Source organism: Tyto alba, unplaced genomic scaffold (genome assembly GCF_018691265.1).
Source record: "Tyto alba isolate M040663 unplaced genomic scaffold, T.alba_DEE_v4.0 Super-Scaffold_33, whole genome shotgun sequence".
NCBI classification, from domain to species: Eukaryota; Metazoa; Chordata; class Aves; order Strigiformes; family Tytonidae; genus Tyto; species Tyto alba.
The window spans coordinates 16724069-16736555 of NW_024881308.1; the positions used below are offsets into that span (position 1 = coordinate 16724069).

A 12487-nucleotide genomic window follows, 5' to 3' on the forward strand; every position below is an offset into this window, starting at 1 on the left:
CAAAAAACAAACCCACAAAACAAAAACCAAAATGCCCAACCCAGGGTGAGAGCCTCAGTGCCTGACTTGTGCAAGCAGACCTGTGCCAGCCACGCAAGGGCTCTAGCACGGGCATACACCGAGCAGTATTTTGCCTTTTCAGATCCTTGTTTATCACTGGTCCTCGTAGGGAGAGCAGGGCCAGCTCTTCACTGAGGTAGCATTAATCAGGAGGGATGAGAACATGCCCCCTTTTCTCCTTTTTTTAACCTTGACTCTGGGCCTTGCACATCTGCCCTGCTGCCAGGTGTGTTTGCGGAAAGTCAGGGACCACAAGCACCATCTGTGTGTTGCAGCTTTAATATGAAAAATAATGCTACAGAATCAAGCAATGAAAAAAAAAAAACAAAACAAAACAAAACAAACACCACCTTGGTATTTCAGTATTTAAAAGATGCAAGGAATGAATAGAAGCAATTAAAACTTGCTTCATCCCATTATCTGTTATTTTAAGCGTCTCCTCCTCTTGTGTCCCATTTTAACGCACTTGCTGAGAATACAGGCTTTTTATTAGTCTCTTGGCTGTCCTTGGAACTTCTCTGTTCCCTTGTGGACACTAAAGTTCATCTCCTTGAAGTAAGGAAATAGGACGCTTTGAGGCAAAAATCCTGTGCCTGAAGCGATTCTTTTTTTTGACCAAAAAAGAGAATAGTTGCTGTTGTTCCCAGAAGAAAGTCCTTTTGAATGTGGCATTGTTCAAACCTGAATCTCTTCTGCTGAACCTGCCCCAGTACCATGGGGCCAGCACAGACCTCCACCAGCACAGTGAGGAGCAGCATTAATTTAGCTCTGCAAAACAGCGTCTTGCCTGCCGTCATGTGCCCAACACTCTCGATTTAGGGACAGCCCAGCCCTGGGAAGTGTGGAAATTGTTAAAAGTCTTGTCTGGGGTGTGGGGCCGGCGGGCGCTGGCAAGACTCGGGGGATTCCGGGGTTGTGCAGCTTTGGGTCTCCACTGGGCTCGCTGCGGCCAGCCCCGGGGATTATAAAAAGCGGAAAAACGGGCAAAGAACTCGAGGCCCAGCGGCTCCCTGACGGCGGGGGCCCCGCGTTTCCCCGGCAACCGCGCGGTGCCAAGATGGCGGCCGGGGCCCGGGCAGGAAGGAGCGGGGTGGGTGGAAGGAGGGAGGGGGGGGGGGGGGGAGGGCGGAAGATGGCGGCGGGCGGGGCCGCTCTAGGCGGCGCGGCGGGCGGGCTCTATGGTGGCGCGGCGGGCGAGGCTGCGCACACGTGGCCCCTCCTCCCTCGGGCTGCGGGCGCTGCGGGTGCGCGAGCGGCACCGGCACCGGCACCGGCATGGGCGTGCATGTGGAGACCATCGCCCCCGGCGACGGTGAGCCGCGCCGTGCCCTCCCTTCTCCCCGCTTTCTCCCTCCCCTCCCTCACCGGGCCGCTCCCGCTTCCCATCCCGGTGCGGGTCGCGGTCCCGGTTCCGGTCCCGGTGGGCTCACGGTGCGTGTCTCCCCGCAGGACGGACGTTCCCCAAGCGCGGCCAGACCTGCGTGGTGCATTACACGGGTGAGTGCCGCCCGCCGCCGCGGGGCCTGCAGGGCGGGGCTGCCCCGCCGACACCGGGGGGGGGGGGGGGGGTGTGTCGCTTCGGCCCGGTAACCGAAGGAGCAACCGGGTTTGCCCGCCGCCCCCACCCCGCTCCGGCCCCGGCAGCCTGCGGGGACGCCGGGCCCGACCCGCGTGGGCGGCCCGGCTGGGCCACGGCGCTCCCCGGGGAGAGTGGGGGCGGGGGGGGCCCGACACGTCCCGGGGGACAGGCGCGGGCTTCCCTGGGTGGGTGGGGAGGGATCTGGTTGTTCCCCGTGGCCGTGGGGAGTCCCCCGTGGGAGGGAGCCGTGTCTTCCGCTGCCCCGTCTGTGGTGGAGGGGGGACGACACTTTCCCACCCGTGTCCGGCCCACTTTATGGGGGTTCACCGGTAAAAGGCCCGGGGTGTGGGCAGGGGAACCCCCACCCACCCCCAGCCAGCACCCAGCGGGTCCCCGGGGGGGGGGGGTGTCCCAGAGCAGCAAAATCCTGCGGGACGTGGAATGGCTGAGCTGAGAGCCCCCACGCCGGGTGCTCCCACGGGACACCAGTGTCTCCCTGGCTGGTGGTGAGCCACCCCCCCACCCCCCGGGAGCTTTGGGGTTCGCAGCGTCAGAGCAGGGTCCCCCCCACCCCGCACCCCCAATGCCATCCCTGCTGCCCCAGCCCTTTCTCCCCCGTGGGGGGTGACACCCGTGGGGCAGACCCACAGCCCACCCCGGGCTGTTCGTGGGGCACCGGTCCCATGGGGGGACCCCGGTGCGGGTAACGCAGGGTGCGCTTTGGGGTTCGGGCATAATATTTCGCGAGGGGCTGCCCCAACAGCCGGGGAGGGTCATACTCTGCACAGTGTCCTCCTGCAGCTCGGGGGGGGGAAACCAGCCTTGGGGGCCCCCCCCCCCCCCCCCCCCCCCCAAAAAATGCTTCGGGGGTCTCCTCTCCCCGCTGGCCGCCCTTCGAACAGCTCCAGCTTGGTATGGTGGCTGGGGTGAAAACGAGTTGACCTATTTGTGGTTGTTTCTGCTAATAACCGATTCCGCTTTCCGCTCTCCATGGGGGGGGGGGGGGGCGAGGGTAGCCCCCCCACTCCCGCTCTGCGAAGCGGGGCCTGGGCAGTCCTGCTTGCCGGGAGGGCTCGGCGGGCATCCAGCCCATCTGCTTCTCCTCCGTCTCCCCCAGTCCTTCCAGTTCCTTCATCAGGAGGGAGAGGAAGCGGCTCGGGGTCCCGTGTCCCCCCCCCCCCCCCCCCCCACCACCACCCCGGCCGCCCCGTTTCCTCCGCCGGTGGAAGAACAAAGAGAGGCTGGCAAGCAGTCAAGTGGCTCCCGGTGGGCCAGCCCTGCTGCCTGCCAGCCCTCCCGGCGCCGTTTCTCCGCTCCCGCGGCGTTACCGGAGCTTTCCCGCTTTCCCCAGTTCCCACCCCCCCACCCCATAACCCCGGCAGAGCTGCGGGTGGGTCACCGGCTCCCCGTCCCCACGGGCCCGATGCTTTCGGGCTGCGTGCTGACTTGCTCCTGACGGACCCTCCCCAGCACCAGCGATCTGCTGTGCGTGGGAGCAGTTCTCTAATTTCCCCCCCCTTTTTTTTTTTTTTTTTTTTTTTTTTTTTTTTTAAACTGTCTCCTTTTGGCCTTTATTCCCCCATTTCCCTCTACAGGCAGCTTCTGCCCCCCCCCCCCGCCTCCGCTTCCCCGCCTCGGCAGGCAGCAGAAATCCAACACCTTCGGGCCCTGACGCTGTTTTCCGTGGCTGAGCGCTGCCCGTGTCGGCAGCGTGGCTCCCCGGAGCCCGCCCTGCGAGAGGCCGGAGCGGGGCTTGGCTCTCGGGGAAACTTTAGGAACCTTTGATTCCCCGTTGCCGGTGCTCGCCGTTCCCGGAGCAGCGTGGTGCGGGATGTGCCGTGCTCCCCGGATCCTTCCAGACCCCCAGCGTCGGCTCTGAGTGTCCCCGGCTGCCCTTTGCACACACCCCCCCCCCGTGGAAACCCACCGGCGCTGGGGGGGATCCAGCCCGTGGTGCACCGCGATGGGCGGGTGGCGATTCGGCTCGTGCTCCGCTGGGTTATGGGTCTGCAGTGACCGGGTTAAAACACATTTTGGGGGGGGGGGGGGGGGGAAAAAAAAACAAAAAACTAAAAATCCAGCGACCCAACGGTGAGGGAGTGTGGGGAGCTGGCTCGGTTGGCAGCTGCTGCTGGTTCTGCCTGTGCCTGAGTGCCTGCTCCATAGGGCCTGGCCCCCACCGAGAGCAGCCATTTCATCCTAGGGGCAAGGGACGGACAGACAGACAGCCAGACAGCCAGCCCCAGTGCGGGAGGACGGCGCTGGGGAAGGAGGTGGAGAGCGGAGCATCCTCTGGGCCGCCTGCTTGGGAGACACCGGTTGCTCGCCCTGGGATTGTGGAGGTGGAGGCATGTGGGGGGAGCTGGGGGAATTGGACCCTCTCCCCCTCCTTTGGTCCGGGGTCCCCACTCTTTCAAACCCCCTTTGATGTGAAATCTGCTGCAAAGGGCTCTTAAAGACACTAAATCAAGGATAAAGTTCCCCCCCCCCCCCCCCCCCAGTGTGTTTGGGACTGCGTGGGATGGGAGGGCTGCGTATGAGGAAGTTGATGGGGTGGGGGGTGTGGGTTGGGGGCCAGCAGACCTGAGCCCCCCCACCCCACCGCCCCACGGGTCTGGCTATTAGAATGGGAACCAGGGCAGAGTGGGGTGCTGTGCTGGCACAGTTGGGGCTCCCGCAGTGCCCCAACTGTTGTAGGTCTGGGTATCGTGCTCCCCAGGAGCAGGCTGGGGCGGGGGGGGAAGGGTAAAGAGAGCTGGTGCAAGGGGGAGCTGCTGTCTGAGTGCATGGGGGGCTGTGGGGAGATGGTGGCTACCCCACCATGCTTCCGGAGGGCAAATGGGGGGGCTCGTGGTCATGCTGGGGAGCACCGAGACGGGATCCAGTCTGACTTGGCTTCGCCTGGGTGGCAAATCGCAACTCGGCTTGTTGTGTCGCGGAGGGAGGTGGGCTTGGAGCCGGGGCTGGAGGTGCTGGGAGGGATACTAGAGAAAACTGGGGTTTCTCCTGGCGGGATAGCGCAGAGGGGACCGCCGTCCCTCCCCAGCACCCGTGCACGGCTGGGCGGGCTGGATGCAGCCCCGGCCAGCGGCTCTTCCTGTCGCCGGCACGGCACCCAGCACCCCGGTGCTCTCCCCGCTGCGTCCGGGTGCTGCCGCGCTCGCCCAGCGCCAGCCAACGCTCTGCGGTTGCGAGACGTTTCCTGCTGCCGCTGCCGGTCGGTTGGGTTGTGGGAGCTCAGCACCTTCTCCTGATGCACCCCTTCTTCTGCCTGAGCTGGGGGTCCCCTCTCCTGCCAGGCCGCGGCGGGCAGAGCCCCCTCCCGCAGCCAGCTTGGGTGGCAGTGGGTGGTGGGAAGCCCTGGTGCGGGCAGCTCGGGCGCTGGGATCTGAAGCAGAGGTTGCTGGTAGAGGCAGGATTTAACCTTCAGCTGGGCAGCCCTCTCCTGACGCAGGGGGTTGGAGCGTGCCGGGTGTCCCAAGGCTTTCGGGAAGGATTTTCCACCCTGTCCCTTCCTCCGGCTGGAGCAGAGGTGCCTGCCCCACCGCTCCGGTCTCTCCATGCTCCTCCTTGGGAAGCCAGCTCCGTGCAGGAGCCCCTGGGCCACAGCCGTGCTGAGGATCAGCACCCCAGGCCACAGGGGATGGAGGGGGCACGAGTGGGGCTCTGCACCCTCCTTGGCAAAACCTAAACCCGCAGGTTTATCTTGGGGGGGGGGGGGTAGAAGGAAGGGGGGGGCTGCCTCTGCCTGCTCCAGCGCCGCTCCCCGCCGCCTCGGCCCGCCCAGGGGGGGACCGGAGCCAAGTCGCACGTTGCAGCCGGCGTCTCCTGCCAAGTGTGGCAGAGACCTGGCAGCGCCACGCTGCCCGCCTGTCCGGAGCTGGGGCTGCTCTCCAGAAAACACCCCCCCCCCCCCCCCCCGCCGCCAGCTCCATCCCGGGACTGCTGCAGCCCCGGCCGCAGGGCTCCATCCTCCTCCTCCTCATTGCAATTCTCCCAAGACCCCCCTCCAGTATCCATACAGCCCAGCTGAGATCTCTTGGTGGGGGGGTGGGGGTGCGGGGGTGTTGTTCTAATCTTTCAGGGTGGGAGCCGGGGGCAGGTGGGTCTCCGTAACCCACTCCCATGGGCTCTGCCCTCCGCGTGGGACTGGTGGTGGCAAGCAAGGAGCCCGGACGGGGGCTGCGGCGAGCCGGGGTGTGCCGGCGGCTGGCGGGGCAGCTGCTTTTGCCAGAGGATGCTTTGCCTCTAATAGCTTTAAGATCTCCGTTATCTCCTTGCTCAGGGATGGCAGAGCTGAGGAAATGGTTGCTCATACTTGTCCAGGGCTGGAGGAATCTCCCCGGGAGCCTCACGGGCAGAGGAAGTGCCTGAGATGAGGATGCTGTTTCCAAAGCATCGGAGCCTCTTTGTTTTCCTGGCTGGCATGGTAGGGGGGAGCGGGGACGAGCTCCCGTGTGTGACCTTCCCCTTCCTGGGCCGGGGGCAGCCCAAGTGATGGATCCCCCTGGGCTGCTGCAGCCAGCTGTAGTCCGTTAATCGCTCTCTCCTGTAGCCAGGGTGCTGCCAGCTCTGAAACGCTTCCCGAGGTTGGATTCGGCCAGGTGAGCTCGGCGGTGGGAGCAGGCAGTGCCGGCCCCCCCTGCGCCCAGTCTGCAGCATCTCCCGTGCCGCTGACAGGGCCTTCACGTTCCCCTGCCCGGGGCGTTAAACGGGATGCACTCCTGCAGGCAGCGGGTCCCCATGATTATCCCCCCAGCTCCCTCTTTGCTGTGACAAGCAGCGGGGTTGCGCTGCATGGTCCGCAGAGTTTGGTTTTTTGTTTTTTTTTGTTTCCCTCTGCGGGTGCTCGGGCGGAAGGGTGGCAGGCACGAGATGTCCCCTCCGTCCTTCTGCAGCCACCCCGGGTTGTTGCAGCGCCCGAGGGCTCAGCGCTGAGCTCGGGGGGGGGGCGGCTCGTGCCGTGGCCAAGCGGCGCTGCCTGTGCCAGCCAGCGTGGCCTGGCCCGTGTCCCTGCTGCCAGCGGACGCGGGAGTGGGGAGCGGTGCCAGACGGGGCTGGAAGCAGGTTCAACAACAAGAGGTTTATCCCGGAAGGAGGAAACGAGAAAACTCCAGACTCTACTCTCCCAAAAGCCAGGGCTGCAGCGCGAGCGGCTGAGCTGATGCTCGAAGTCCTGGAGAGGGGATTTTTGCTTTCTGTGGAATTAAAAGCTTAATTCTACTCCCTGAGATAAAGGCGGGCTGCTGGCCCCCAGCCCCCTGCATCTTCCTGCAGCCCAGAGGTTTCAGTACTCCTTGCCCCTGCAAAGGTGATGTATTTTTTCCCCTTCCCTTCTTTCCGTTCAGCATCTCCCATCACCGTGGCTGTGTGCCGTTCGCTCTGGCCGCCGTTGCAACGTGAGCCGGGGCTGCGATGCCCCATCCCATCTTTTGCACAGATGCATTTTCTTTTGCTCGTGGACAGTGCCCTGCTGAAGGGAAATCACTGTTCCCCGTGTGTTGCTGGGAGAGGTTGGGTTTTTTTAAGACTATAGAGCAGTTTCCAGCCAGGAAAACATCTTTGTGGGCTGTTTTGGGGGTGTGAAGAAGCAAGGAGCGTTTGGAGGATTGTTTAATATTGCTCTTATGTACAGGGCACTGGCTGTGTTAACGCGAAGCTGGAGCTGCCTTATAGGAGCAGCAGCTCCACTGGCCGGCAGAATTGCTGCTCCTATAAGGCAGCTCCAGCTCCGAGATTCCCCAAGAAGGTCAGGCAGGGAGCAAGGGAGGGGAGGGAATTCCTCCTTTGCTCCTGTTGGGGAGTTATATTTAGCCCTGGGGATATCAGCCTCGCTCAGCCCTCACCATATAGCCTGCGCCGGGGGATCGAGGGCTGTCCTGGGTATGTGTGCCCAGTGCTTGGTGCTCCCTCTCCCCGTCGTCATTCCTGGGTACGGGAGCGATTTGGCTGAAGATCAGTGGGGGTGCAGCCGGGCATGGGGAGGGCTGGAGGCAGCCGAGATGGGGCACCAAAGCCCTGGCTTGTGTTTTGGGTGCCCAAGGTTGGAAGCCTGCCCGTGGCGAGGAGCAGGAGGTGTGTTTGCTGATGGGATGGGAAGCGCCAGGCCTGATCCTGCTGCCTGCGCAACGGCTGGCAGCGGTGCTGCGAGATGGGGATTGGGTTTTTTTTTCATCCCTTCCATCTGCCCCCCTCAACTGTCTTCCATCCTAGCCCAGAGAAACGCTTCTCTCCGGGTCGGAGCGGCCAGGAAAAGTCCTGCCCTGCCCCAGGGCTGCTCCTGCCAGGCTGGATGATGCCCCGTGGGGTGCTGGTGTGGGGTTTTCCCCCCCCCCAGGCCGCCCTGTGCAGGTGTTTCCCCGGGGGAAAGGAGGCTGAGCTGACAAACAGCTTTGACTCAAGGCCATGTGAGCTCTGCCAGGGGTGACTGTCACCCGCTCAGGCTGCCAGCTCACCGCCTGTCTCACGCAGGCGTGCGTGGCTCCGTCCCTGTGTCACCGTCCTCTCTCTCCCCAGGTATGCTGGAGGATGGGAAGAAGTTTGATTCCTCTCGCGACAGGAACAAGCCGTTTAAGTTTGTGATGGGCAAGCAGGAGGTGATCCGCGGCTGGGAGGAAGGAGTCGCTCAGGTGCCCGGTGCTTCTCCACCTCTCGGTCTCCCTTGCAGGGCTGCGCAGAGCCGTGTGCCTGGGGAGCTGCAGCGTGGGCAGAAATCACTGTGTGCAGCTCGTTCTCTCTCTCTTTTTTTTTTTTTTTTTTTTTTAAATTTTTTTTTTTTTTTATTTTATTCCCCTGTGTTTTCCACCCCTCCGCCCCCTCGGCGCTGGGAGACGTGGGTGTGAATATCACCTTCTGCATTCGCCACCTGCCAGATGGCAGGAACGGAGCAGGGCCGGGCCCCAGGAACACCTACGGCACGTCGGTGACTCAGCGGTGACATTTCTCCACTGAGTCAGCTCCGAACGAACGCGGCGGGGAGGGCGCTCGGGGCCGCCCGCTCCGAACGGAGACGGCTCCCGGGCTGCGAAGCCCGCGGGGAGGGAGGGCTGGGGGGCACGGCGCGGTCTGAGCCGGCCTCGCAGCGTAGGGGCAGGAGTGGGGACAGGTCCGTGCTCCTCTCGCTGTCGCTCACCCGGCGGTTGTCCCCATCTCCTGACCTCCCCGTGTTTCTTTCCCTGCCCTCAGATGAGCGTTGGTCAACGGGCAAAGATGACCATCTCCCCAGATTACGCCTACGGCTCTACTGGCCACCCAGGGATCATCCCACCAAACGCCACTCTAATTTTTGACGTGGAGCTCATGAAATTGGAATGACCTACCCCAGCACCCCGTCCTCGGGTAAGGAGGGGCAGCCGCTGGCAGGGAGTGTTGTGGTTTGGGGGCGACTCCAGGCCCCCATCTTTTGTCTCAGGCTAGTGTGGGGAGGTGATGGCAGCGCGGGGGGCATGAGAAGGAGGGGGCAAGGTAGCAGTTGCTCCCAGGAGGCTGCCGAGCTGGGGGTCGCTACGGTGGTACGAGCAGAGCAGCCTGGCAGAGGGGGGGGGGCTCGTGCCGTGGAGGCTTTGGGGTGCTCCCGGACCAAGCCTGGGGTTCCTTGCTGCGGGGCTCAGCTGCCCCTCGTGCCTCTCTGGCTGCTGGCGCGTGGGTCCGGCGGTGCGGGCGGGATGGGGCTGTGCTTCCCCCCTGCTTCCCCCCTGCTTCTCCCCCCCCCTCCCCGTATTTGGGGCTGGATTTGGGTTTACGGTGAGAGCGCCGTTTGGCGAGCGGGTTCCCTCCGCAGGCCGCGGGCGGGCGGTTTGTCACGCTGCCTCTGCTCTCTCCCGGCAGGTTTGGCACATGGAGGAATCCAGAATCTCAGCTTCAAGAAGAGTGCACATGACTTTGTACGGAGCTTTTCCTGATAGTCCACTACACTCATTGTATAACCTTACACCTTGATTGAATGCCTTTGGTCACTAAGCTTTGCGTCTGACTCTTCCTCCTTGTATCGTGTTTTTATGTCTTTTTAAACTATACGCCGTAAACCTCAACTCTTTTTGGGTCAAGTTCTTAATCTTATTTTTGTTCCAGGTGTAGACTACGTTTTACCAGTAGCACGCAGATGGGCTGACCTTAGATAGGAGTCATTTGAACAAAAGGAAACCTGTTAGTTACTCGTTTTGGTGCAGATCCCTCTGGTGTTTTCAAACCAGAAATTGCTGCTGCTGCTGCAAAAGCCATAGCAGAGTGAGGCTGTCGAGGCTGAATGGATGCGGAGAGCAAAGTAGCGCTAGGATTGTGTGTAGGTACCCTGCCTGGAACCGGGGCGGCCAGGGAGCAGCGTGTCCTTGCCCTGCTCCCCGGGGAGGGCACAGCATCGCTGCGGGCACCGTGGTTTTGCTCCCGGGAAGGGGGGGCTGCTCTGCCCCTGCTTCACTCTGCCATCGCACGGTGGAACCTGCCTTTCCCCCCAGCCCGCTTTCAGATTTATGGGGACGGGTTTCCGTCAGAGCTCCACCGCACCCCCAAAAATTCAAGAGCTTACATCGAGCTTTCTTTAAAGAAAAAAGGAAAACAGCAGGCAAACGGAAGGTGCTGTTAGAGGGGAGGTGGCGGGGCTGGTGGGGAGTCAGCTCCAAGAAAACGCCCTTGTCCCCTCTCTCCCCCCTGGAAAGGAAACATCAGACCCAGTTGTCCCCGGTCTGAGCACATCTGACCGTTCTCTCCTGACACCTGATGCTGGTCATCGCCGCTTGTCTGGTCTCATACGATGCGTAGCTTCCCCCGCTGCTGCCCCATCTGCCCCCCCCTCCCTCCGCCCTGCCTAGTGATTTGGTAAAGAGAAATTGCTGCCGTTCACTTCCTTCTCCACCGCATAAAGGTATCAAGTTTTATTATTGCAATAAAAACGCTTTATGCTGGCTTTTCTCAACTTGGTGTCTTGGAGGTTTTTCCCTCGCCTGTCTGTTGCTCAGCACAGTGGGGGCTGGGCCGGGCTCCCAGGGTGCTGTGGGTGCTGTGCTGGGCTCCTGGGGTGCCATTCTGGGCTCCCGGGGTGCTGTGGGTGCTGTGCTGGGCTCTCGGGGTGCCATTCTGGGCTCCCGGGGTGCTGTGGGTGCTGTGCTGGGCTCCTGGGGTGCTGTGGGTGCTGTGCCGGGCTCCTGGGGTGCTGTGCTGGGGTGCTGTGGGTGCTGTGCTGGGCTCCCGGGGTGCCGTGGGTGCTGTGCTGGGCTCCCAGGGTGCTGTGGGTGCTGTGCTGGGCTCCCGGGGTGCTGAGGCAGCAGGAAGGGCCAGCCTCTGGCTTGCTTTGGGCTGAGGCTCGGGTGTCTGGGCTCCGGGCACACAGCGGGGTGCCTGGGGCTCACCGGGCTCTGGCAGCCTGCTGGGATTTGCACAATGAATTACCATAACCCACTAAGTGTTGCCCATAACCCACTAAGTGTTGCCCTCGCAGCCTCTCGCCGTGGGACTGGGAGAGCGAAGGGCAGACGGACGGGTGCCCCCAGGGTCCCCCCTGCTCCGGAGGAGCCTCTCGATACGTCTCTGCGTTTATTTCCATCCTTTTTGGAGCCTGGGCATTGCAAGGTGGGCCACGGCACAACCAGCGGGCCCCTATTTGCAGGCCAGATCACCACGGATCTGAAAAGCCTCTGGGTTTTTTTGGTTTTTTTTTTTTTTTTTTTTGGTGCCTTTCTTAGTGATCCCCGCTTGTTGTGTGGGTGCTGCTCGGGCACCGCTGCGTGCCAGTGCCCCGCTCCTCCACCAAATGGCCTTTGCTCCGTTCGCCGCGGCCGATAACGCGGCCGCGATCGATAACGTAGCGAGTCCCAGTCCCCGAGAGGCTTTTTTTGGGGGCAAAGTTTGTGTTTTAAGGGGGGGGGGGGGGGGGGGGGCTGGGGAAGGCACTTCAGGGAACAGCGGCCGCGGGGCAGGAGCAGCAGCTCTGCCGCCTGGGCTGCATTTGGCAGCGCCAACTCTTGCCTCGAATGGGATATTAGCACTACCCTTAATTGCAACTCAATTAAGCAGAACGGGGAGCTGCTGGGGCGCCGGCACCCCACTCTGCCTTTCGCTGCGGCCGCTTCTAGGTGGAAACTTAAGGCGAGCTCGGGTTTCTCTTCCTCCCAAGGCTTTTTGCTTTTAATTATTAACCGGTGCCAGGCGGTGGTGCCACGGCTTCTGGCTGGAGACGAGCCAGGGCTGGGGGGGGAGCCCGGTGCCCTGGGGGCCAGCGGCTGCGTGTCCCCCGCCACCCTCAGCACGCAGCCCCCCCCCCACGGCAGCTCCCACAGCACCCACAAGCGCGGGTGGGGTGTGGGTCCTTCCCTCTCCGGTTTGGCAGGGATGAGGGTTTTGGGGCAGGCACAGACCCCCCCCCCTCCACCCCGGGAACCATCCTTCTCTGGAGGATGTCTCCCTGCCCCCTGGTTGTGTTTATCAGCGGTTGAGCTGCTCTCGGCCTGAGAGGCAGCCGGGCACCGTCGGGCTAAAAATAACACCAGTAAATAAAATGCTTCCTCCCAGCCTGGCACGCAGGAGCGGAGGCGCGGGGAGCTGGGACGTGCCCGGCTGCTGCTCCGTGGTGGGGCTGGCCCCGTGCCGGCGCAGTCCTGGGATGGTGCCACCGGCTCCAGGCTCGGCTGGGTGCCCGCCGCTGCCCAGTCCTTGGGGACACGGGTGGCATCCCCGGCGCTGGGAGGCTGGATCCCGCGGGATGCCCGTGTCGGCCCCGCGCCCTGACTCAGGCGAGCTCCGCGTTCGCTCGGTTTTGCCGCCCCACGGGGCCGTCAACGCCTGACGTGCGCCCCGGGGCCACCCGTGACGGGGGCCGGGTGGGTGCGGGACACGGCATCCCGCTCACGGCCGCGT

At 63.1% G+C, this 12487-nt stretch overlaps 1 protein-coding gene across 1 annotated transcript; it reads left to right on the forward strand.

Annotated features, from left to right (window-relative positions):
• Window positions 1-1239: 1239 nt before the first annotated feature.
• FKBP1A (FKBP prolyl isomerase 1A) lies at window positions 1240-10550 on the forward strand. Its single transcript, XM_042800803.1, has 5 exons — window positions 1240-1372; window positions 1510-1557; window positions 8156-8268; window positions 8825-8977; window positions 9467-10550. The coding sequence occupies exons 1-4, from the start codon at window positions 1336-1338 to the stop codon at window positions 8951-8953; spliced, it is 327 nt and encodes a 108-aa protein (XP_042656737.1). The 5' UTR covers window positions 1240-1335; the 3' UTR covers window positions 8954-8977; window positions 9467-10550.
• The last annotated feature ends 1937 nt before the right edge of the window (window positions 10551-12487 follow it).